Raw genomic sequence first — 21764 nt, forward strand, 5'->3', positions numbered from 1 at the left:
TTTCAGTGATATCAAGTCCCTTGCTTTATTCAGTGATTTGGAAAAGAAACCTATGTACCTTTTTTGTGCTGATGTTACTTTTTAATGTGAGTATGTTGTTCTTCTACAGGCACACTGGCCGTTCTCTGCCCAGGTATGTGCAACTGACTGATGTAATATTCTTAAGTACCTGCACGTTCATCAACTCTAGAGAATGGAGGCTGCTTGCATTTTTATACATAATTTGTTCTTAGCGTTTTAACAGATATGTCTCTGTTTAATTCCATCGTACCACCTCATGTCAAATTGTTGCAACGTTTCTTCTGCAAATTAGGCTTTAAAATAACGTGTGTGGACATGGCGTGTTCTGCAGTTTCTCCAAATGTAACTAGCTCCTTAATGAGCCATTATGAAGGAGAATGAACCTTGCGCTGTTATTGAAGAAACGTGATGAATTTCAGATGAAAATGCTGAATAAAATGGAGACATTTATCCTGAACAGATTACTCAAAATGTTTAACTTCTCAGTCACCAACTCGAACTAACTTCTGAAGAGATGTGCAGATTTAAACAAATTGTTTCTTTAGGACTTGCTCACAACCAGCACACAATTCCAAGGTTATGTGCATCAATCTCTCGTATAGGCGGTAGTTGAACCGAGCGAGTGGCGTAATGGTATCTTCCTAACTTTGAGTTTAAGGTGCCGGATTCAAATCCAACTTCAGCCAGTGACGCTGAGTGGCGATCTGAATTCTGGGATGACAGTGTATGTTTGCAGATTAATCAATTTTCCAAATCCACTGAAATATTTTTACTATTTTTATTTGCATGTGAACAGCAGTGCTTTTAACAATCTACTAAACATTTAATTACTTATGTATTGAGTTGTACTGGGTTTTGCTTTCAGAGGTCAGTACTTCCAGCGTCGCTGGAAAGGTCTAAACTGTTAACGCCGCCGACATAAATTTTCACCAAACGTTGTCAAGCAACAAATCCTCCGTCCGAAGGTTCTCCTCTAGGGCATTAATGATTGGATGGAATTTCCTCAAACCCAGCACACAACTTTCAGAAAATCATGTCTCAAATAAGCTTGATAATTAAAACATTTTGTTTTTTTAACATAAAACCAGCTACATATCAGATAAAAACCTTCACATATGTAACTATCTTTTAGTTAACTCACAATTGTTTTTTTTTTATATAGTGTGGTGCTGGCCCATGAACCAGGAATGTCCCAGTTTGGGTTCCAGTCCCTGTTGAGTTAAATGTTCAAGAGTAGCCATTGAAATGGGAAGTGGATCATAATTATACAATGCAGCAATTTAATTTTTATTTGCTATTCATATTGATCTTTGATTACTTCTTGTTTATGAATATGTGTGAGTCGGGTGGCTTCTCCATCTTACCTTGAGCAGGGCTTTGAGTGTTCAACGGTGGAGGCGTAACCGGGAAGTTAGTGAGACTTCTCTGCCATGAGGACATGTTATGACCTAATTAAGTTATCATGCCCAACTTCTGCATTCTGAAAGGCATTTGTTCTAATGAAATGGCAATCGTCACGCATTTCCACCTTCACTGTTACCCTTTTGGCTTAAGCCTGAACTTTAAATTAATGTGTTGGATTAAGCAATAGCTTTCGGTGAACCCGCCCGTTGGGAAACTGCCAAGTTTGACATCCCGTCCGATTTTGCTGTCCACTGAAGGCATTGGAGAGCAATATTGGGCGAAGTGTAATATTGGTGCTCCACCCAGTCTCGTGGACTTTTCGCGCCGCGAGTTAGGTTGAAATTACCCAGTTAAAAGTGGTTTGGCAGTTTCAAGAAATTGGACGATCTGGGGCGATGCATTCCATTCTGATTTTTAAAAAAATCATGGGCCTTACTGGCTGATGCATTGAATTACCATATTCTCTTCTCCGCTTTGGGAGGTAGGGTAAAAACCCAGCACATTCCTATAAAAGACTAAACTTGTAAAAATAAACGCCACAACATTTATATGTAACAAATCACACACTGATTTTCACAGCTCACGTAGAGTGGATGTGCAAACGGCTGTTAAAATAAGATTTTTAAAAATAAATTATTATCTGATGCCTCGGGATTTCCCATAGTCTCCACTTTACAGTCGCTTCATTGACTGTGAAGCACTTTGTGACGTCCTGAGGTCGTGATGGCAGCTGTACAAAGGCAAGCTGTTTGTTTTACAAAAGGACATTAAAAAAGAAATAAAATGTAACTGCGCCACATGGGGTGACATCACACCAGATTGGCTGCTGCGTTCAAACCCGAAAACTGGCTCCAAGACAGATCTTCGCTGACACATTCGCTCAGCAGCCCAGTGCACTGGTCTGAATCTATTCCGATTACCTGCGTAAATTATGAAAATCAACAGTGTAATATATTCATATAATAAAAGCAAAATACTGCGGATGCTGGAAATCTGAAATAAAAACAAGAAATGCTGGAATCACTCAGCAGGTCTGGAAGCATCTGTGGAAAGAGAAGCAGAGTTAACGTTTCGGGTCAGTGACCCTTCATTGGAACTGACATATATTAGAAAAGTGACAGATTATAAGCAAGTGAGGTGGGGGTGGGGCAAGAGATAACAAAGGAGAAGGTGTAGATTGGACCATGCCACATAGCTGACCAAAAGGTCACGGAGCAAAGGCAAACAATATGTTAATGGTGTGTTGAAAGACAAAGCATTAGCACAGATTAGGTGTAAATACACTGAATATTGAACAGCAGCAAGTGCGAACCTGAAATAAAACAGTGGGTAAGCAAACTGAACAAACTAAGATGAAATGAAATAAATGCAAAAAAAAGATTGTAAAAAATGTAAAAAAGAATGTAAAAACAAGGAAGAAAAAATAACTAAAAATGAAAGTAAAATGGGGGTGCTGTCATGCTCTGAAATTATTGAACTCAATGTTCAGTCCGGCGGGCTGTAGTGTGCCTAATTGGTAGATGAGATGCTGTTCCTCGAGCTTGCGTTGATGTTCACTGGAACACTGCAGCAATCCCAGGACAAAGATGAAAGGAGTGTTTGGGGCCTGGGATAGTGAGGAGAGAGGAGGTAAATGGGCAGGTATTACACCTCCTGCGATTGCAGGGGAAGGTGCCCTGGGACAGGGACGAGGTGGTGGGGGTAATGGAGGAGTGGACCAGGGTGTCACAGAGGGAATGATCCCTTTGGAATGCTGACAGAGGAAGGGAGGGGAAGATGCGACTGGTAGTGGCATCACGCTGGTGGTGGCGAAAATGGCGGAGGATGATCCTTTGGATATGGAGGCTGGTGGGATGAAAAGTGAGGACAAGGGGAACCCTGTCACGGTTCTGGGAGGGAGGGGAAGGGGTACGGGTAGAGGTGCGGGGAACGGGTCAGACACGGTTGAGGGCCCTGTCAACCACAGTGGGGGGAAATCCTCGGTTGAGGAAAAAGGAGGTCATATCAGAAGCACCGTCATGGAAGGTAGCATCATCAGATCAGATGCATCAGAGACGGAGAAACTGGGAGAATGGAATGAAGTCCTTACAGGAGGTAGGGTGTGAAGAAGTGTAGTCGAGGTAGCTGTGGGAGTCGGTGGGCTTATAATGGATGTTTGTAGAAAACCTATCGCCAGAGATGGAGACAGTGAAGTCGAGGAAGGGAAGGGAAGTGTCAGAGATGGACCATGTAAAGGTGAGAGAAGGGTGGAAATTGGAAGCAAAGTTGATATAGTTTTCTAGTTCAGGGCAGGAGCAGGAAACGGCACCGATACAGTCATCAATGTATCGGAAAAAGAGTTGGGGGAGGGTGTCTGAATAGGACTGGAACAAAGAATGCTCGACATATCCCACAAAAAGACAGGCATAACTAGGACCCATGCGGGTACCCATAGCGACATCTTTTACTTGAAGGAAGTGCGTGGAGTTGAAGGAGAAGTTGTTCAATGTGAGAACAAGTTCAGCCAGGCGGAGGAGGGTGATGGTGGATGGGGACTGGTTGGGCCTCTGTTCCAGGAAGAAGCGGAGCGCCCTCAAACTATCCTGGTGGGGGAATGGAGGTGTAGAGTGATTGGACGTCCATAGTGAAGAGGAGGCGGTTGGGACTAGGAAACTGGAAATTGTCAAAATGCCGTAGGGCATCAGAAGAGTCATGGATGTAGGTGGGAAGAGACTGGACCAGCGGAGAAAAGATAGAGTCTAGGTAGGAAGAAATAAGTTCAGTAGGGCAGGAGCAGGCTGACACAATGGGTCTGCCGGGACAGTCCCGTTTGTGGATTTTGGGAAGGAGGTAGAAGCGGGCTGTCCAGGGTTGCGGGACTATGAGGTTGGAAGCTGTAGAGGGAAGATCTCCAGAGGAGATGAGGTCAGTGACATTCCTTTGGATGGTGGCTTGATGTTTAGTGGTGGGGTCATGGTCCAGAGGGAGGTAGGAAGAGGTGTCTGTGAGTTGGCGTTGAGCTTCTGCAAGGTAGAGGTCGGTACGCCATACAACAACAGTACCACCCTTGTCTGCAGGTTTGATGACCATGTCGGGGTTAGACCTGAGAGAACGGAGTGCCTCAAGTTCAGAGGGTGACAGGTTAGAGTGAGTGAGGGGGGCAGAGAAATTGAGACGACCAATGTCTCGGCGACAGTTTTCAATGAAGAGATCAAGAGCGGGTAAGAGGCCAGGGTGAGGGGTCCAGGTAGAGGGAGAATGCTGGAGGCGGGTGAATGGGTCTGCTGGTCGTGGGAGAAGGGTCACTGACCCGAAACGTTAACTCTGCTACTCTTTCCACAGATGCTGCCAGACCTGCTGAGTGATTCCAGCATTTAGTGTAATATATTCAACTCGTTTAAACAGTACAGCTTGAACACTGCTAAATGTGATCCTGCTTAATGTCATCCTATAACTTTCAAGGTTAACTCAAAGTATCAATAGCGTATTTGAATTAGAAACTTCGCCAACAAGTCGTTAATTGCTTCTACATTTTAATTATGGTGTCAGAACCTGGTCTGCAGTGTACCTGGATACGCCATGCAACTATGTGTGGATCACCCTGGTGTTTGCATTATTCGAACGCTTAATCAGACATCTGGGTGACCACAAAATGTCCCTTGCTAAATAGTTTACTATTTTAGCTCATGTCAAATTTGGAGGCGGTGGTGACAGTGATTATGGACAATTGCTATAATGTATATTTATAAAATTAATTTCATTTTGCAGAAACCATATAAATGCCACATGGTAATCAGGCAGCTTTGAATGAAACGGTTTATTTATTCCATCTCATCTCCTCTATCCTGAATAACATTTCTGCAGACTTCCCGTAATAGTATCCAGCTGTTCCCTCACCGAACCTTCCAGAAATCTTCCTGGTCATATGTTCCAGCTGCTGATTACTGTCTGTGCAGAAATACCTATTGCTAATCAAACACTGATCTTTAACCTGAACTGGTTCATATTCGTAAACTTAAATGCCAACTTAATGCACATAAATGAAGGGTACAATCATTGCTCTCTTACCTGATTCATTGACATGGTTTGAGGCTTAGGGTTAAGTCACGCTGTGAATTGAATGAGAAAGAAGTGTGTGCAAAGAGCATAACGTTTCTACCCCACAAAGAAAGAATCTGAGAATATAGATTTCAAATTCTAATTTATTTAACCTTGCATCGATATATTGTTGCCGTTTGAAAAAAAAAAACGCACCGGTATTTTGATTCTAGTGATTGGCAGTAGATTATTCATGAAAGTTTGTCTGCAGGGTTGCGGTGAAAGAGAAGGGGAGTGGGACATATTGGATAGCTCTTTCAAAGAGCCAGCACAGAGCAAAGGGACGAATGGCCTCCTTCTGTGCTGGATCATTCTATGATAGTAGCAAGATCGTGAGAGCAGGACAATTTCAGCTCCTTCTCCAAAGGATGCGTCATTCTCATTTGGGTATATACCCCATTTATTTTATATGTGCTGTGTCAAAATCCTGAAAATACCTATCCAGTACCATTGTGGTAGCTCTATCGCCATAGGGACTGCAGATGCACAAGAAAAAGATTTATTATTACCTTCTCGGAACAACTAAGAATGGATCAAATATGTGGTCCTGTTAACATTACCAAACAAATTTAAAAATCATACAGTGACATTACATAGAATTTGTTGGATTTTGCAGTGACAATGTTGGCAAAACCATTAATGCTCACCGTCATTACTCCACTGAAGCTGACAACAACTTTGGAGATCGCACACGTGCAGAATAACAGAAATGCAGAAGTTGCTGCCAGTAATTCTACACTTCTACAGAGGATGTGCTGTTGAGGCTCTCCCAGGCTGCATTTAAGGGGATATCACTGAAATGACCAGAGATTCCACTCTTTGTCTTTTACTCACCCCTGTAAAGGCCTTTGAACAGGTACACCTTGTTGAATTAAATGTAATTGGGTTTTTATCAGGGTTGTAACTTCATAGTTTACTGCTAAAATCCTTCACTGACCCTGAAAACCTAATTTTGTATTTGTGCAATGTTAAATTGCTCCATAAGGATAAAATTAAAATAATATTTTCAAAATTTATTTATCTTTATTTTAGCTTTTGTCGTACACCAATCATTAATCATTCATTTTTTCTATCTGAATTATCAACTTAAAGATGACGGTTTTAGAGCTTTTAACTTCCTGGTTTGCTGTCTGCGAGAATACTTCAATGCAATTGGATGCTTACCTTGCGTGTTGCTATCCCCGCAGTTGCACGTCTGGAGTTCCTTTGGATTTAGCGCCACATACAAACTGACAAAGGGAAATTTGGTGCCTCCGAGATTGCAAGATATGGACAGCTTGATTCGAAGGCAGCAAAATATGAACCAATGAATTATATGATATTGTCACGCAGCACAAGCTGACTCACGTGTCTTTAGACAAACCTCTCATGAGCTCTCCAAAGCCAGCATTGCCTTTTGAGCTTCCAGCTATTTTATGATAACGCTGAGTGAGAATGGCAACAAGGACTCAATTTGTACCAAATTACAGATCGTTTGGTCCTCATGCGATGATGGGGTAGAAACTCGCCTGTGGGGCGTGTGCAGGGAAGCACAAAATATTGGACGTATTGGATCGACCTGTGGTTTCCTCCATGGACTTCAATAAAACCTAATATTAAGCAGGATGTATAATTGTTGGGAAACCGCTTATTCTGTCCAAATTGAAATTGTACACGGATAAAAGGCCTCAGTACTTAGAGACATTAGGGCGGGCAAAGACATATTCAATAAGTAACACGTTAGGGTTAGGGTTAGTTGTCTTAAATTCAGGAGGTTACAGGACAAAGCTAATAATAAAGCAGCCTGTTCCCCCCAAAGAATGTTCTTCTTGTGTATATTCACCTGTTGCGTTAAGCTCCTCATATTCAAAATCTTGCCTACAAAAATAAAGGGGACATTTTACATGGCTTAAGAATAAAATATACTTCAAGAAAATAGTTCAAATTTGATTGCTTGCTAACTTCCAGCAAGTTGGATATAAACAAATCTTTAGAACATCAATGTAAGTTTGCTGTTATTTTTGGGGTTATGTGGGCGTTGCTGGCGAGGCCAGCATTTATTGCCCATCTCTAATTGCCCTTGAGAAAGGTGTGGTGATCTGCCTTCTTGAACTGCTGCAGTCCTTGGGGTGTAGGTACACCCACAGTGCTGTTAAGGAAGGGAGTTCCGGGATTTTGCCCAGCAACAGTGAAGAGAGAGCAATATAGTTCCAAGTCAGACTTAAGTGGATATGTGGATAGTCTGGGAAAAAGACATTGAAGTGGATGATCAGCCATGATCATATTGAATGGCAGAACAGGCTAGATGGGCTGAAGGTCCTACTCCTGCTCCTATGTTCCTATGTCCCTATGTTCCTAAGTTATTATGGTGTGTGGCTTGGAGGGGAATTTGCAGGTGGTGGTGTTCCTATGCATCGCTGCCCCTGTGCTTCCAGGTGGTAGAGGTCACGGGTTTTGAAGGTGTTGTCAATGGTGCCTTGGTGAGTTGCTGCAGTGCATCTTGTATATGGTAAACACTGCTGCCACTGTCCATCGGTGGCGAAGGGAGTGAATATTGAAGGTGTTGATGGGGTACAAATCAAAAGTGATGCTTTGTCCTGGAAGGTGTTAAGCTTCTTGAGTATTGTTGGAGTTGCACCTATCTAGGCAAGTGGGCACTATTCCGCCGTACTCCTGATTTGTGCCTTGCAGATGGTGGACAGGCAATGGGGAGCCAGGAGCTGAGTTACCAGCCTTTGAATTCCCAGACCTGGACCTGTTCTTGTAGACACAGCATTTATGTGGCTGGTTGAGTTCAGTTTCTGGTCAATGGTGGCACCCAGAATGTTGATTGTGGGAGTTTCAGCGATGTTAATCCCACGTGGGATCCAGGAATCTAACCTACATCTTCTAAAGTAGCACACTGATAGTGTGTTTCTTCACAATTAATGAAGAGTCTAACTCATTGTCAACTTCCTGTAATTCCACAAAGTCTTTCATTTTCACAGTTGACGAAAGTCAGAAGATTATCATACTTGAGTAATAAGTTGTTGGGAAACTGAATCCAGCCTGGCACCTCGTGGTCACAACCTGTCACAGAAATCTACAACAATAACTGCTGTCACACAGGCTTGGGCTAAAATCGTGATTGCAGGAAACAAGGCTTTTGGACAGGAAGTCCATGTGTAGTCCAGTACTTTTTAATGATATATAACAGAGCGAAGTGGCTTAATTCCTTAACTGTGTTATTTAGTATCCTCTGGAACTGGAGAAATAAAGATTTCTTTCTGACCTATTCATCGCTATGGTGTCAAAACAAAAATTAAAAGAAGCCTAACCTAAAATTGGTTTCAACAAAATCTAATTTAGAGAAATTCTTGACTCACTCTAAATCACCACGTTCTGAAATCGCGTTCAGAGAAGGTCGTTGTTGAAAATAATTTATCTGTATCTCCGTGTATTGGATGCAGTCTCTTGTAGTTTTCTGTTTAAATAGAAAGATTAGATTAGACCGGATTGGTCAGACATGATGTGCCCTACACAGGCCCCCATGTTGACATGCTTTTATTTGTTGATGTTTGTGCAAGTGATCAGTCATTCTATCTCTTTAAATTGGCATTAAGAAGGAAAGTTACCCGAAATGTGGTAGATTTGGAGAAAAAAAATTACCAGGTGATATAATCAAACTGCAAAGTATGGATGAGCTCAAACAATTACTAGATATATATTTTGTAGAAACAGAGTAGGGATGGAGTGATATGATGAAAACCTTTGATATCAGATAAAGATTTGGACTTCTTGGCCCTCTTACCCTCTTCCACTTCTTAACAAGATCACATAGTCTTAAAAGTAAATATTTTCAGATATTTAATTTTTACATTATATCAACATAGGTAGTTGCGAAATATATTACTGTATGAAATCCATCCATTTGATACAGTTAACAGATTATGTTCTGTTGTGTTGTGCCGTTGCTACTACAGAAAAGCTTTATAGGATTTATGGACAAAGTGCATCTGATCAGTTTCCTAAAACCTATGATTTTGAAAGTGTAATTTGATCAGGTGGAACATGTGTCAAATCACGTGTGTTAATGGTGAGAGTTCTGCCTCGAAAGGCATTGTTCGTGATAAACTGTACACTTAATATTGCTGCCTACCTGATTCTGTGAGTTGATTGGAGAAGTTTCGGCATCTACAAGTACAAAATATAATGTATAATTAAATGCCAATGGAGTTTAATACAAAAAGGCAAAGCCCAAGTTTCAGATTGATAGATTAATGTTTGATTGGAAATAGGTGGATAGGTAAATAGAGAGAGACCATCGAATTATCTGAGGTACAGCTCAGCCATAATCTAATTGAATGGCAGAGCAGGCTCCAGGGGTTGAATGACCTATTCCTATTTCTATGTTTCTATAACGTCTGATCATGCCTCTCAGGGTGTCCAGGGCTCTTCTCAGAGTGTTACTCACTGGGAGTCTAATCACGATTGTTACAAAGGTAATGAAATAGCACGAGTCCAGAAACAGCAATAAGATAACTGACCAATTCATAATGTTTATATTTGTCTGTGTGTTTGTATGTGTGGGTGTGTTTCATTAATGAGCTTTAGGTAGAATGCTGAAATCATGCTTTGCTGTTTTGTTTTCAAGCATCCACTACGTCCATATGACCAAATAGGCAGGGCTTGGTCTAACCTCCTGCAAAAGATAGAACATCTGTCAATGCAGAACTCTCTCATTGCTACACGAAGCCACAATTATCTACTGAACCTTTGAAGCAGAACTTAATACTGCAATATTGTGGTTCAAAAGCAAGAGCACTTCCAATTGAATCAAACTGACACAAAGCAGGCTAATCACCAACAGGCACAAACACATTTGTATAAAGTTTCTCTGCCATTCATTACAAGCTGGCAATAGCTGTAATACATCATGGAAGCAAATAAATTAAAATAGCAAGCAAAATAGTTGGATACAAATAGATTAAGCATTCCTATATAATAATTTCAAACCTATAACAAACGAATTGTTATAACTGGAGACAACATTCATCTGATTTACCACATAAAGGCAGATAGTTACTGTAATGGTTGCTCCATTTTGTGTTCATTAAAATGAAGGATACTTCCATTTTTGTTACGTTCAGTGTTAGGTAAAGCATGGGTACAACGTAGATCTCAAGAAAGTACCTCCGGTGAAACATTTCCATTTCCCACAACAGCCATTTTCTCTGGCGTGACGGGTGTGGGTTGGGTGGTGGGGGGTAATTGTCGATTTAGTAGCAGAGATTGAATTGAGATTAAGAGATTTGATTGAGGCTCCTCAAACTCATTTCATTTATCACAATTAGACCCAACACTGGGGGAGGATTTAGTTTATATGTCTGGACTGAACTCCATTTTTTACATTTGTTTCTGGGATATGGGCGGCGCTGAATTGGCCAGCATTTATTGCACATCCCTAATTGCCCGTGAAACGAGATGCTTGCTGCACCATTTTAGAGGGCATTACAGAGTCAAGTACATTGCTGTGGGTCTGGAGTCACATGTAGGCCAGACTTGGTAAGGACAGCAGATTTCCTTCCCTAAAGGGCATTAGTGAACCAGATGGGTTTTGCGACAATCTACAATAGTTTCATGGTCACCATTAGACTAGCTTTTTAAAATTCCTGCTTTATTAATTGAATGCAAATTAGCCTGGGCACTGGATTACTAGTCCAGTGGCATTACTGCTTTGCCACGGCCTCCCCTAAATCAAGATAGTTCATGTAATGTTCTGCAACACAAACTCCTTTCTATGCTCATTCAGGATAGCGCCGGTTTACTGTCAGCTGCGGCTCAGTGAGTGCTATTCTGTCATCATTGAGACATAAATCTGTGGGTTCATGCCCCACTCCAGATACTTGCACATGAAATAAAGGTGATACTGGAGTGCAGTTTTGAGGAACTGTTGTATTATTGGAGGTGCTATTTGTCGGGTGAATGTTTAAACCAGGGTAGGGGTAAAATTTCCCATGACACTATTTTGAAGAACAGGGGAGTTCTCTCTGGGGCACTGGCCAATATGCTCCCCTCAAACAAAATTACTGAACCTCATCATAACCACACTGCTGTTTATGGGACCGTGCTATGCACAAAGTAGTATTTCTTATAGTGCATCAATGGCTACACGTTAAAAGTACTTTGTCGGCTGTAAAGCACATTTAGGCCTCTTGGGATTGTGAAATGCAAGTTTCTTATGACACTGGAGCAGAATCTTATCATATCACACGTACTTGAGGATATCTAATTCCAGAAGGTCTTACAGTCGCTGATAAAATATTTAAGGGGAAGAAGAGGAAGACTGAGGAGGCCCGTGTCAGCCTGTGGAAGTGTAATCTTTGCGATAATTCTAATGAACACAATACTTTGTTCGGCATGCCGAAACATATAAATTTATTCATTTTGAGTTACTTGCCCATCACGTTAAAAAACGAATGATTGAATTCCTTTACGCTGTTTGGGAAAAAAAAAAGAAAGAATGTCATGAATTATAAACAGAGAAGGGAAAATGAGCACACTCAGTTCTACATTTAATTTTGTACAGCTAGCTTAGTATTAGATTGGACTGTCCAAGTCGAAGACTGTAAATGCACCAGGCAATGTGAACCTGTTCCCAGAGACTTAAGCGTCAATGCTTCCAACGTCAGAAGGACCATAGAAAACTCGCAGGGAAGAACGACAGGCAATAATAAAGGAAACGTAGGCACTCCATGCAACAAGAGTAGCGGCCAATCTCAAAATGTCTAGCCTTGCCTACCAACCCTACCTTAAATGGCCAACACTGCCAAAAGACTTTAATCTTCAACAACATAATGCAACCTTCCCATTGTCTGCAATAACAGCAACAGGCACATTGGGAGAAATCTTACACTAGTGGGAGGTGCACCAGTTCAGAGGGAATGCCAGTGTTGCATCCTGCCCAATCGTACTCTCCATGGAATTATTTTTTATTATTATTATTCATTCATGGAATGTAGGCGTCACTGGCTTTGCCAGCAATTATTGCCCATCCCTAATTGCCCTTGAGAAGGTGGTGGTAAGCCGCCTTCTTGAACCGCTGCAGTCCATGTGAGGTAGGTACACCCACAGTGCTGTGAGGGAGGGAGTTCCAGGATTTTGACCCAGCGACAGTGAAGGAAGAGCGATATAGTTCCAAGTCAGGATGGTGTGTGACTTGGACGGGAACTTGCAGGTGGTGATGTTCCCATGCATCTGTTGCTCTTGTCCTTCGAGGTTGTTGAGGTCGCGGATTTGGTAGGTGCTGTCTAAGGAGCCTTGGTGCCTTGCTGCAGTGCATCTTGTAGATGGTACACACTGCTGCCACTGTGCATTGGTGGTGGAGGGAGTGAATGTTTGTGGATGGTGTGCCAATCAAGCGGGCTGCTTTGTTCTGGTTGGTGTGGAGTTTCTGGACTGTTGTGGAGCTGCACCCATCCAGGCAAGTGGAAAGTATTCCATCACACTTCTGACTTGTGCCTTGTAGATGGTGGAAAAGCTTTGGGGAGTTAGGAGGTGAGTTACTAGCCGCAGGATTCCTAACCTCTGAGCTACTTTTGTGGCCATGGTATCTATATGGCTACTCCAGTTCAGTTTCTGGTCAATGGTAACCCCTAGGATATTGATAGTGGGGGATTCAGCGAAGGTAATGCCACTGAATGTCAAGGGGAGATGGTTAGATTCTCTCTTGTTGGAGATGGACATTGCCTGGCACTTGTGTAGCGCAAATGTTACTTGCCACTTATCAGCCCAAGCCTGGATTAGAACATTACAGTGCAGTACAGGCCCTTCGGCCCTCGATGTTGCGCCAACCTGTGAAACCATCTGACCTGCACTATTCCATATTGTCCAGGTCTTACTGCATTTCTACACGGTCTGCTTCAGTATCTGAGGAGTCGTGAATGGTGCTGAACATTGTGCAATCATCAGCAAACATCCCCACTTGTGATCTTAGGATTGAAGGAAGGTCATTGATGAAGCAGCTGAAGATGGTTGGGCCTAGGACACTACCCTGAGGAGCTCCTGCAGTGATGTCCTGGAGCTCAGATTATTGACTTCCAACAACCACAGCCATCTTCCTTTGCACTAGGTATGACTCCAACCAGCAGAGTGTTTTCTCCCGATTCACATTGACTCCAGTTTTGCTCTGGCTCCTTGATGCCATACTCGGTGAAATGCTGCCTTGATGTCAAGGGCAGTCACTCTCACCTCACCTCTTGAGTTCAGCTCTTCTGTCCATGTTTTGAACCAAGGCTGCAATGAGGTCAGGAGCTGAGTGGCCCTGGCAGAACCCAAAATGCGCATCACTGAAATGAGCAGCAAATGGGCCGTAAAATTAGGTGGTGTGTAAAAGTTGCTTTATCCTGATGGGTAGGTCAATTGTCCCATTGGTTTTACACCCTGTTTGATTAAATTCCCTATTGCAGAGTAATGTAGGGCATGAAGTAAACAGGCATTCCACTGATGCTATGTGTTTCCCGCCTTATGCTAAAATTAGCACCCATTTCATCTATCTGTACCGATGCATAAGAAAAATGATGCCAAATCTTTGCTAATATGAAAATTAGTGTAATATTCAGGACGACGAAATCAAACATAAAGTGGAATGCGGAATAAAATGAAACAGATATTGCACATATCGGTTAAAAGGCATAGTAAAATGACCAGGATGAAATTCAACTTCCTTGGACGTGTGGAACAGCAGCCTGTTCTACCTGCATTGATTTCAATTGGAAAATAAAGCTGGCAGAGTGTATTAACGGGTGGCTGTACATTTAGCACCCATTTTAAGACCCCATGGGTAAGGTTCATGCTCAAGTGTCTTAAGCAGGACACAGAGATGCACAGTTATGACTGTTGGGATCGTGCTGCACCATCTAAGTAACCCACATGCGAACCAGCTCCTATGAACATCCCTGGTCTCCTTGATCTACAATAGTGAACAATCTTTCATATGAAAGTTTCAACAAGCTCAACACCAACAGTGCACAACTCGTGTTGAACCCACTGGGATATAAATTTGCCTTGGTGCATCGTATTAAATGGATGGTATCACCTCGCCTGCCTTTGTAAAGCCCACTTGATATTAAAGGCTATTGAAGGCTATCACATGCCTGTAATATTGTTTTGCCCACTTTGTAACAGAGTCTTTAGCCAATTTAAAATAAACCAGTTAATGCTTCGCAGCGTTCAGATGAAAGAGTTAAATATTGGTCTGTCAATAGCGGAAATCATCATTTCTAGCTTATATCTTTTAAGATAAAACAAAAACGTTGAAGTGGCTCAATATATTTTGGATGATTCAGTGGGCATGTAATGCAAAATCCTGGCCAATGCAACATTATTTTATCTTCCTCCCCCATGATGCAATGTTGCACTCGTACATCAGGGTACAGCAGCGGCCATAGGTGCAGTAGATACAAAAAAAAAAGAAGAAATAAGAACAGGAGCAGACCATATAGCCCATCGAGGCCGCTGCACAATTCAAAATGATCATAGGATTCAACTCCACTTTCCAGGCCCCTCAACGCCCCCTTGATTCCCTGAGAGACCAAAAATCTATCTTACCCAGTTTCAAATGTATTCAACGATGGAGCAGCCACAACCCTCGGGAGTAGAGAATTCCAAATATTCACAACACTTTGAGTGAAGTAATTTCTCCTCATTTCAGTTCTAAATGATTTGTCCTGTATCCTGAGACTATGCCTCATGTTTTAAATTCCCCGACCAGCAGAAGCAATCGCTCACTGTCTACCCTATCCAGTTCCTTTAAAATCTGATATGTCTCTTTGTTTATAGAATCAATTCTTTTAATTTACCCAACAGTTTTTCATGTAAAACTAGTTAATCTTCATTTTCAGCACAAAGGATAGCTTTTGAATAATAAGTTGTATAAAATAAGTTTCACCACCATTTTGCCACACTTGAGAGCAATTATATCATCTCATCCACGCTCATGCAATCCCCTCCCTCCCATGCCATCCCCAACCCATGCCATTCCATCCTCTCCATGCCATCCCTCTCATGCCACCCCATCCCATTCCTTCCATCCCTCCCATACCATCCCTATCCCGCTATTTCCATCCCCATCCCCTCCATTAATCTCATCCTATCCCTTACAGACACAATCTCTCCAGTCTGGATAACATTACTGATGTGCTCCCCTTACTTTGCATTGTTTTTGTTCTCCATCAACCACCCAACCCTCACCCCGCTGCTGCCATTGACAACCACGTGAGCATCTGTGCTCCAGTCCTCCTCGTGCTCCATGTGCCTCCATGTGAACCATGCAAATCCCGTCAAATAAACCTACCAACAGACGTGCCTCTTAAACTGACCAATAAAAATCGTCCAGACAGCGCAAGTGCTGAGTATCATTATTACAGATATGGCTCTGATTAGGGTCAGCCTCTGCCTTGGGACCACGTTTACGTACGTTGTACCTCTCAGAACATCGAGTAATGCAAAAGTGCGTGAGAAGGCTGATAAACACCTGTTAGGTCCAGGTTTGAATCCAGAGCGTAAAGCTAAGTGATGTGGTATAACCACGAGGGCTTACTCTCAAATTGCTGTCGTAGATTGGCATCATTTTGCCAAGCTGCGTTTTATCATGTCCATTATACCCATTAGACCCCCAACAAAGGTTAATGTCACAAGATAATGAACTGTGCCGCTCTTTACCAAGTCTAAAGGTCAGCTGCTAGTGCAACATAGAAGCACATATTTGTCTTTGTCATTGACCTCAATGTCACCCGAAACAACAGAATACATCAATTCTGCTGACTGCACATGGTACTGCACAGGCACTGGTGAGAGACTAATAGCTGCAAGCTAACTGTAATTATAGTGGTTGGTTGATTGGAACGTACCTTCCCATAGGAATGTAGATCGATTGTTCTTCTTGGTTGACATCCTTTGGAACACAAGTTAAGCTCTGTCAGTGATTACTTGCATAAAAGTTTTGTATAGTTACACAAAACGGAACATAATTCCTTACCATGCACAGAGGATCAGATTCAAGAAGATTCACATCTTGATTCTGTCATAAAATAAAATATTTATCCACTGAAATATATATTTATTTAGACCAAGAAATCCTAATTTATTACAGGAAGGATTCCTCTAATTGCTACCACTAGAAAAATCGTAACTGTCCAATCTTAGGCAGTTGTACCAAACTACTGGAAGCTTTCACCCAGTTGTTAAGAAATAACAGCACAGAAAATAAATTTGTATTGATAAAGGTTTCAACCGCAGCTACGCCAGAATAATTTTACTAAAATTAGACATCAAAGGATATCTTCTCGCTATCTTTAACATGTCACTAGCACAGAGCGAATAAAGGAAATGTTCCCACCATGATGACCATATCACTAACACATAACAGAAAAAAAAAACCCTTGGCGCCAAAGTTGACCATATCACCGAAGAATTGGGACCAAAGGAATCTTCCCATTATGTTTACCTCACATTGAGACCAGAAACCGTCTTACTGTTTTTCTGTTGTTCTCAACATATAACAATAAGGAGAAATCTTGCTTCTTTATAGTCACACCCATGCAGATATACACTGTCACATTCAAATACAATTTCTGCATGTAACTGGTAATACCAGACGTATCCAGGATACAAGCTTTGGAGTGTTGGACTTAATCAATATGCATCAGTGAATTAAAAGATTTCAAGGTGTTCCTCACCACAGATTCAACACTCACACAGGAAGGACTGATAATTCCTGTTTGATCTTGGAGGGTGTTGGACATCCTTGGAACTGTACTAAAGCAAGATGCCTTACCATCCCCATTTATGCCATTTGGGATGTGCTGTACCTTCCATTGGAAAGAAATGGAAATATTATGGTTTATCTGTGAAAAACAAGCATGTTTCCTGTGCCTATTTGATATCAGTTGAGTAGGTACAAAATATAATGGCTCAGATTTTGCAGATGAAGGAATCAGTGTTTGCTGGTCACCTCGCTGACAGCTGTCCACGCGTCCAACACATTGAGGTGCCATCTATAGGGGAAGCTAAGGCATCTGAGAACAAGGCAAGAAACGGTGATGCTCTTCAATCAATAAGATTGAAGAATCCCTACTGAAAGACGCAGGGGTAGAAGTTCATCTTGAGTGGTAGCACAGAATGGGTTGTATCAGATTGGCTGCCAGCTATAACAGTGCATGATATTTTGGTTAGAAAAATTAAAGCACATGGGATCGGAGGTAACATACTGGCATAGGTTAAGGATTGGTTAGCAGGTAGAAAGCAGAGAGTAGGAATAAATGGGCATTCTCGCATTGGTAGGCTGTGCCTAGTAGGGTAGCACAGGGATCAGTGCTTGGGCTCCAGCTGTTCACAATATATGTCAATGATTTGGATGTGGGGACCAAATGTAGTACTTCCAAGTTCGCACATGACACAAAACTAAGTGGGAACGTGTGTTGTGAGGAAGATGCAAAGTGGCTTCAAGGGGATTTGGACAGACTTAGTGAGTGGGCAAGAACGTGGCAGATGGAATATAATGTGGAAAAATGTGAGGTTGTCCATTTTGGTAGGAGGAACAGATGCGCAGAGCATTTCTTAAATGGGAAGATATTAGCAAGTGCAGATGTACAAAGGGACGTGGGCGTCCTTTTCAATAAGTCACTGAAAGCTAACATGTAGGTACAGCAAGCTATTAGGAAGGCTAATGATAGCCTTTATCACAAGAGGATTTGAGTACAGGAGTAGTGAAGTCTTGTCTCAATTGTATAGAACCTTGGTTAGACCGCACTTAGAGCACTGTGTGCAGTTTTGGTCCTCTTACCTTCGGAAGAATATCATTGCCATAGAGGGAGTGCCACCAAGATTCACCAGAATTGTTCCCGGGATGACGGGAGTGTCCTAGGAAGAGAGATTGGGGCAACTGGTCCTGTATTCTCCAGAGTTTAGAAGAACTTGAGGTGATCTCATTGAAACCTACAAAATGCTTAAAGGGATAGGCAAGGTCGATGCAGCTAAGATGGTTCCCCTGGTTGGGTGTTTAGAACCAGGGGGCACAATTTCAAAATAAGGGGGAAGGCGCTTAGAACAGAGATGAGGAGAAACTTCTTTATTCAGAGGGTTGTGAATCTTTAGAATTCTCTACTCCAGAGGGCAGTGGAAGCTCAGTGTTTGAGTATATTTAAAGCAAATATTGACGGATTTCTAAATACAAATGATGTCAGGGGATATGGGTATAGGGTGGGAAAAAGGCATTGAAGTGGATGATCAGCCATGATCATATTGAATGGCGGGGAAGGCTCTATGGGCTGAATAGCCTAATACACCTCCTTAGTTCCTTTGTTCCTACGAAATGAAACATCATTGACAATGGAACCAAATATCAGGTCCTCTGTATAACCAGTGGACAATTTTATATTTAACCACCTGAGATGGATTTCTACCCCAGAGTCTAAATCATGAGGTATAAAGCAAGGAGTATAATTAGTTTAAGATCATGCACAGAAAGCAAAATAAAGATTGCAAAATACAGGTGGAATTAACAGAGAGGGAGATTTTTAAAAATCCAGGGAGAAAAAGTTATATATAAATTATCTGAAGAGAAAAAATAAGGCAGGGCTACAGGTAAAAAGCAGCAAAGTGGGATTAGCATGGACTGAATGGCCTCCTTCTGTGATGTAACTATTCTCTGATTCTACGATATATTTTTATTTAAATCGCCAGCACTAATTATCTTTCAAGGGAATAAGACTTCACACATGCACACATGTAAAAGAAAATTTTCAGAGTCAGAGAGGTTGTGTCGCTGTAATTATCACAAGGTTAAAAAGTTACTTACTTCTGAATGCACTAGGTCTAACTATTTTCCAACATTCTCAGTGGTGAATGAGTGGGAAAGTCCCCAAAATCAAGCCGTTGTATTGAGATCAGTGCCAAGACCATTGGCAAGGGCTCCAACAGTGCACCCGATGAAGGAGTGGGCTAGCTCTTACAACAACTTACCAACTTCCGCATTTGACTGCACATGCACAGGCACTGAAATTTGCTGTCAGATTTATCCCATTATAGCAATGAACACTGTTAGCCACATAATTATTCTTATCGCAAAATCTGGCCTATTATACATTTTTGTTCTATTATTTACACATGATATTCATTTCTAGCAGCAGGCCAGTTATTTCTACAACCTAATATATAATATATGAGTTGGGTTTCTGTTGTCCAAACCCTTATCTGGGATTAAAAGTAAAATACTGCGGATGCTGAAAATACACAGCACGTCTGGTTGCATTTGTGGACAGAAAAATCGAGTTAATGTTTCCGGTTTGTGACCAGTCATCAGAACAGGCAAAGGTTAGAAATGTAACAGGGTTGGAACAAGTGAAAGCGGGGGCGTTGGGGGATAAGATTAAAAGGGAAGATCTGTGATAGGGCAAAGGGCAGGAGAGATTAACTGACAAAGATGTAATGGAATAAAAGGCAAAGAGAGTAGTAATAGGAAAAGTAAAAGACAAAGCATTTGTCTGGAGAGAATGTTGATGGTATAAAAATAAAAGAACAAAGAACAAAGAGCAGTACAGCACAGGAACAGGCCATTCGGCCCTCCAAGCCTGCGCCGATCTTGATGCCTGCCGAAACTAAAACCTTCTGCACTTCCGGGGTCCGTATCCCTCTATTCCCATTCTATTTATGTATTTGCCAAGATGTCTCTTAAACGTCTCTATGGTACCTGCTTCCACCACCTCCCCCGGCAACAAGTTCCAGGCACTCACCACCCTCTGTGTAAAGAACTTGCCATCCCCTCTAAACTTTGCCCCTCTCACCTTAAACCTATGTCCCCTAGTAACTGACTCTTGCACCCTGGGAAAAAGCTTCTGACTATCCACTCTGTCCATGCCGCTTATAACATTGTAAACCTCTATCATGTCGCCCCTCCACCTCCGTCGTTACAGTGAAAACAATGCGAGTTTATCCAACCTCTCCTCATAGCTAATGCCCTCCAGACCAGGCAACATCCTGGTAAACAACTTCTGTACCCTCTCCAAAGCCTCCATGTCCTTCTGGTAGTGTGGCGACCAGAATTGCACGCAATATTCTAAGTGTGGCCTAACTAAAGTTCTGTACAGCTGCAGCATGACTTGCCTATTTTTATACTCTATGCCCCGACCGATGAAGGCAAGCATGCCGTATGCCTTCTTGACTACGTTAACCACCTGCGTTGCCACTTTCAGTGACCTGTGGACCTGTATGCCCAGATCTCTCCGCCTGTCAATACTTCTAAGGGTTCTGCCATTTACTGTATACCTCCCACCTGCATTAGACCTTCCAAAATGCATTACCTCACATTTGTCCGAATTAAACTCCATCTGCCATTTCTCCACCAAGTTTGCAACCGATCTATATCCTGCTGTATCCTCTGAGAATCCTCATCACTGTCCGCAAGTCCACCAACCTTTGTGTCGTCCGCAAACTTACTAATCAGACAAGCCAAATTTTCCACCAAATTATTTATATATATGACAAACAGCAAAGGTCCCAGCACTGATCCCTGCTGAACACCACTTGTCACATCCCTCCATTCAGAAAAGCACCCTTCCACTGCTACCCTTTGTCTTCCATGACAGAGCCAGTTCTGCATCAATCTTGCCAGCTCCCCTCTGATCCCATGTGACTTCACCTTTTGTATCAGTCTGCCATGAGGGACCTTGTCAAAGGCTTTACTGAAGTAATAATGAACATCTTGGTCCAAAAGCAAAAACATGAGATACACGTTTAAGACTAGTACATGGTAAAAAAAAATGGTAGTCATAGTTTGAAGTTGTTGAACTCAATATTGAGTACAGAAGACTGTCGAGTGCCTAATTGGAAGATAGGATGCTGTTTATCAAGCTTTCTCTGAGCTTCACTGGAACACTACAGAAGAACAAGGACAGAAATGTGGACATGAGAGTAGGGAGGAAAAATAAAATAGCAAGAAAACCAGAAGCTCGGAGTCATGCTTGCAGACTGAATGGAGGTGTTCCACAAAGCAGTCACCCAGTCTGCATTTGGTCTCCCCAGTGTAGAGGAGATCACATTGTGTGCAGCGAATACAGTATACTAAATTGAAAAAAAGTACAAGTAAATCGCTGCTTCACCTGGAAGGAGTGTTTGGTGTTTGGGGCCTTGATTGGTGAGGAAAGAGGAGGTAAAAGGGCAGCTACTACACCTCCTGTGATTGCATGGGAAGCTGCCGTGGGAAGAGGTTGAGCTGTCGGGGTGATGGAGGAGTGGACCAGGATATC

The 21764-nt window shown here is 42.2% G+C and overlaps 1 protein-coding gene across 9 annotated transcripts in view; it reads right to left on the minus strand.

The window, feature by feature from the left end:
• Positions 1 to 810: 810 nt before the first annotated feature.
• The window catches only part of LOC137345990 (uncharacterized), a 46674-nt gene continuing 25720 nt past the window's right edge, over positions 811 to 21764 (minus strand). For 5 of the 9 annotated variants that reach the window (XM_068009270.1, XM_068009278.1, XM_068009275.1 and 2 more), the window contains 9 exons: positions 17199 to 17330; positions 16499 to 16540; positions 16371 to 16414; positions 11921 to 11958; positions 9620 to 9654; positions 8847 to 8944; positions 7325 to 7359; positions 5473 to 5513; positions 811 to 2345 (listed from right to left, as the gene is read on the minus strand). In XM_068009270.1, coding sequence (XP_067865371.1) covers positions 5509 to 5513; positions 7325 to 7359; positions 8847 to 8944; positions 9620 to 9654; positions 11921 to 11958; positions 16371 to 16414; positions 16499 to 16540; positions 17199 to 17330 — 429 coding nt within the window. In that variant the 3' untranslated portion in view covers positions 811 to 2345; positions 5473 to 5508. The remainder of the gene's footprint in view (positions 2346 to 5472; positions 5514 to 7324; positions 7360 to 8846; positions 8945 to 9619; positions 9655 to 11920; positions 11959 to 16370; positions 16415 to 16498; positions 16541 to 17198; positions 17331 to 21764) is intronic. The other 4 variants (XM_068009273.1, XM_068009276.1, XM_068009274.1 and 1 more) reach the window with 4 other exon arrangements.

The sequence above is a fragment of the Heterodontus francisci genome, chromosome 29 (assembly GCF_036365525.1).
Source record: "Heterodontus francisci isolate sHetFra1 chromosome 29, sHetFra1.hap1, whole genome shotgun sequence".
Taxonomy (NCBI): domain Eukaryota; kingdom Metazoa; phylum Chordata; class Chondrichthyes; order Heterodontiformes; family Heterodontidae; genus Heterodontus; species Heterodontus francisci.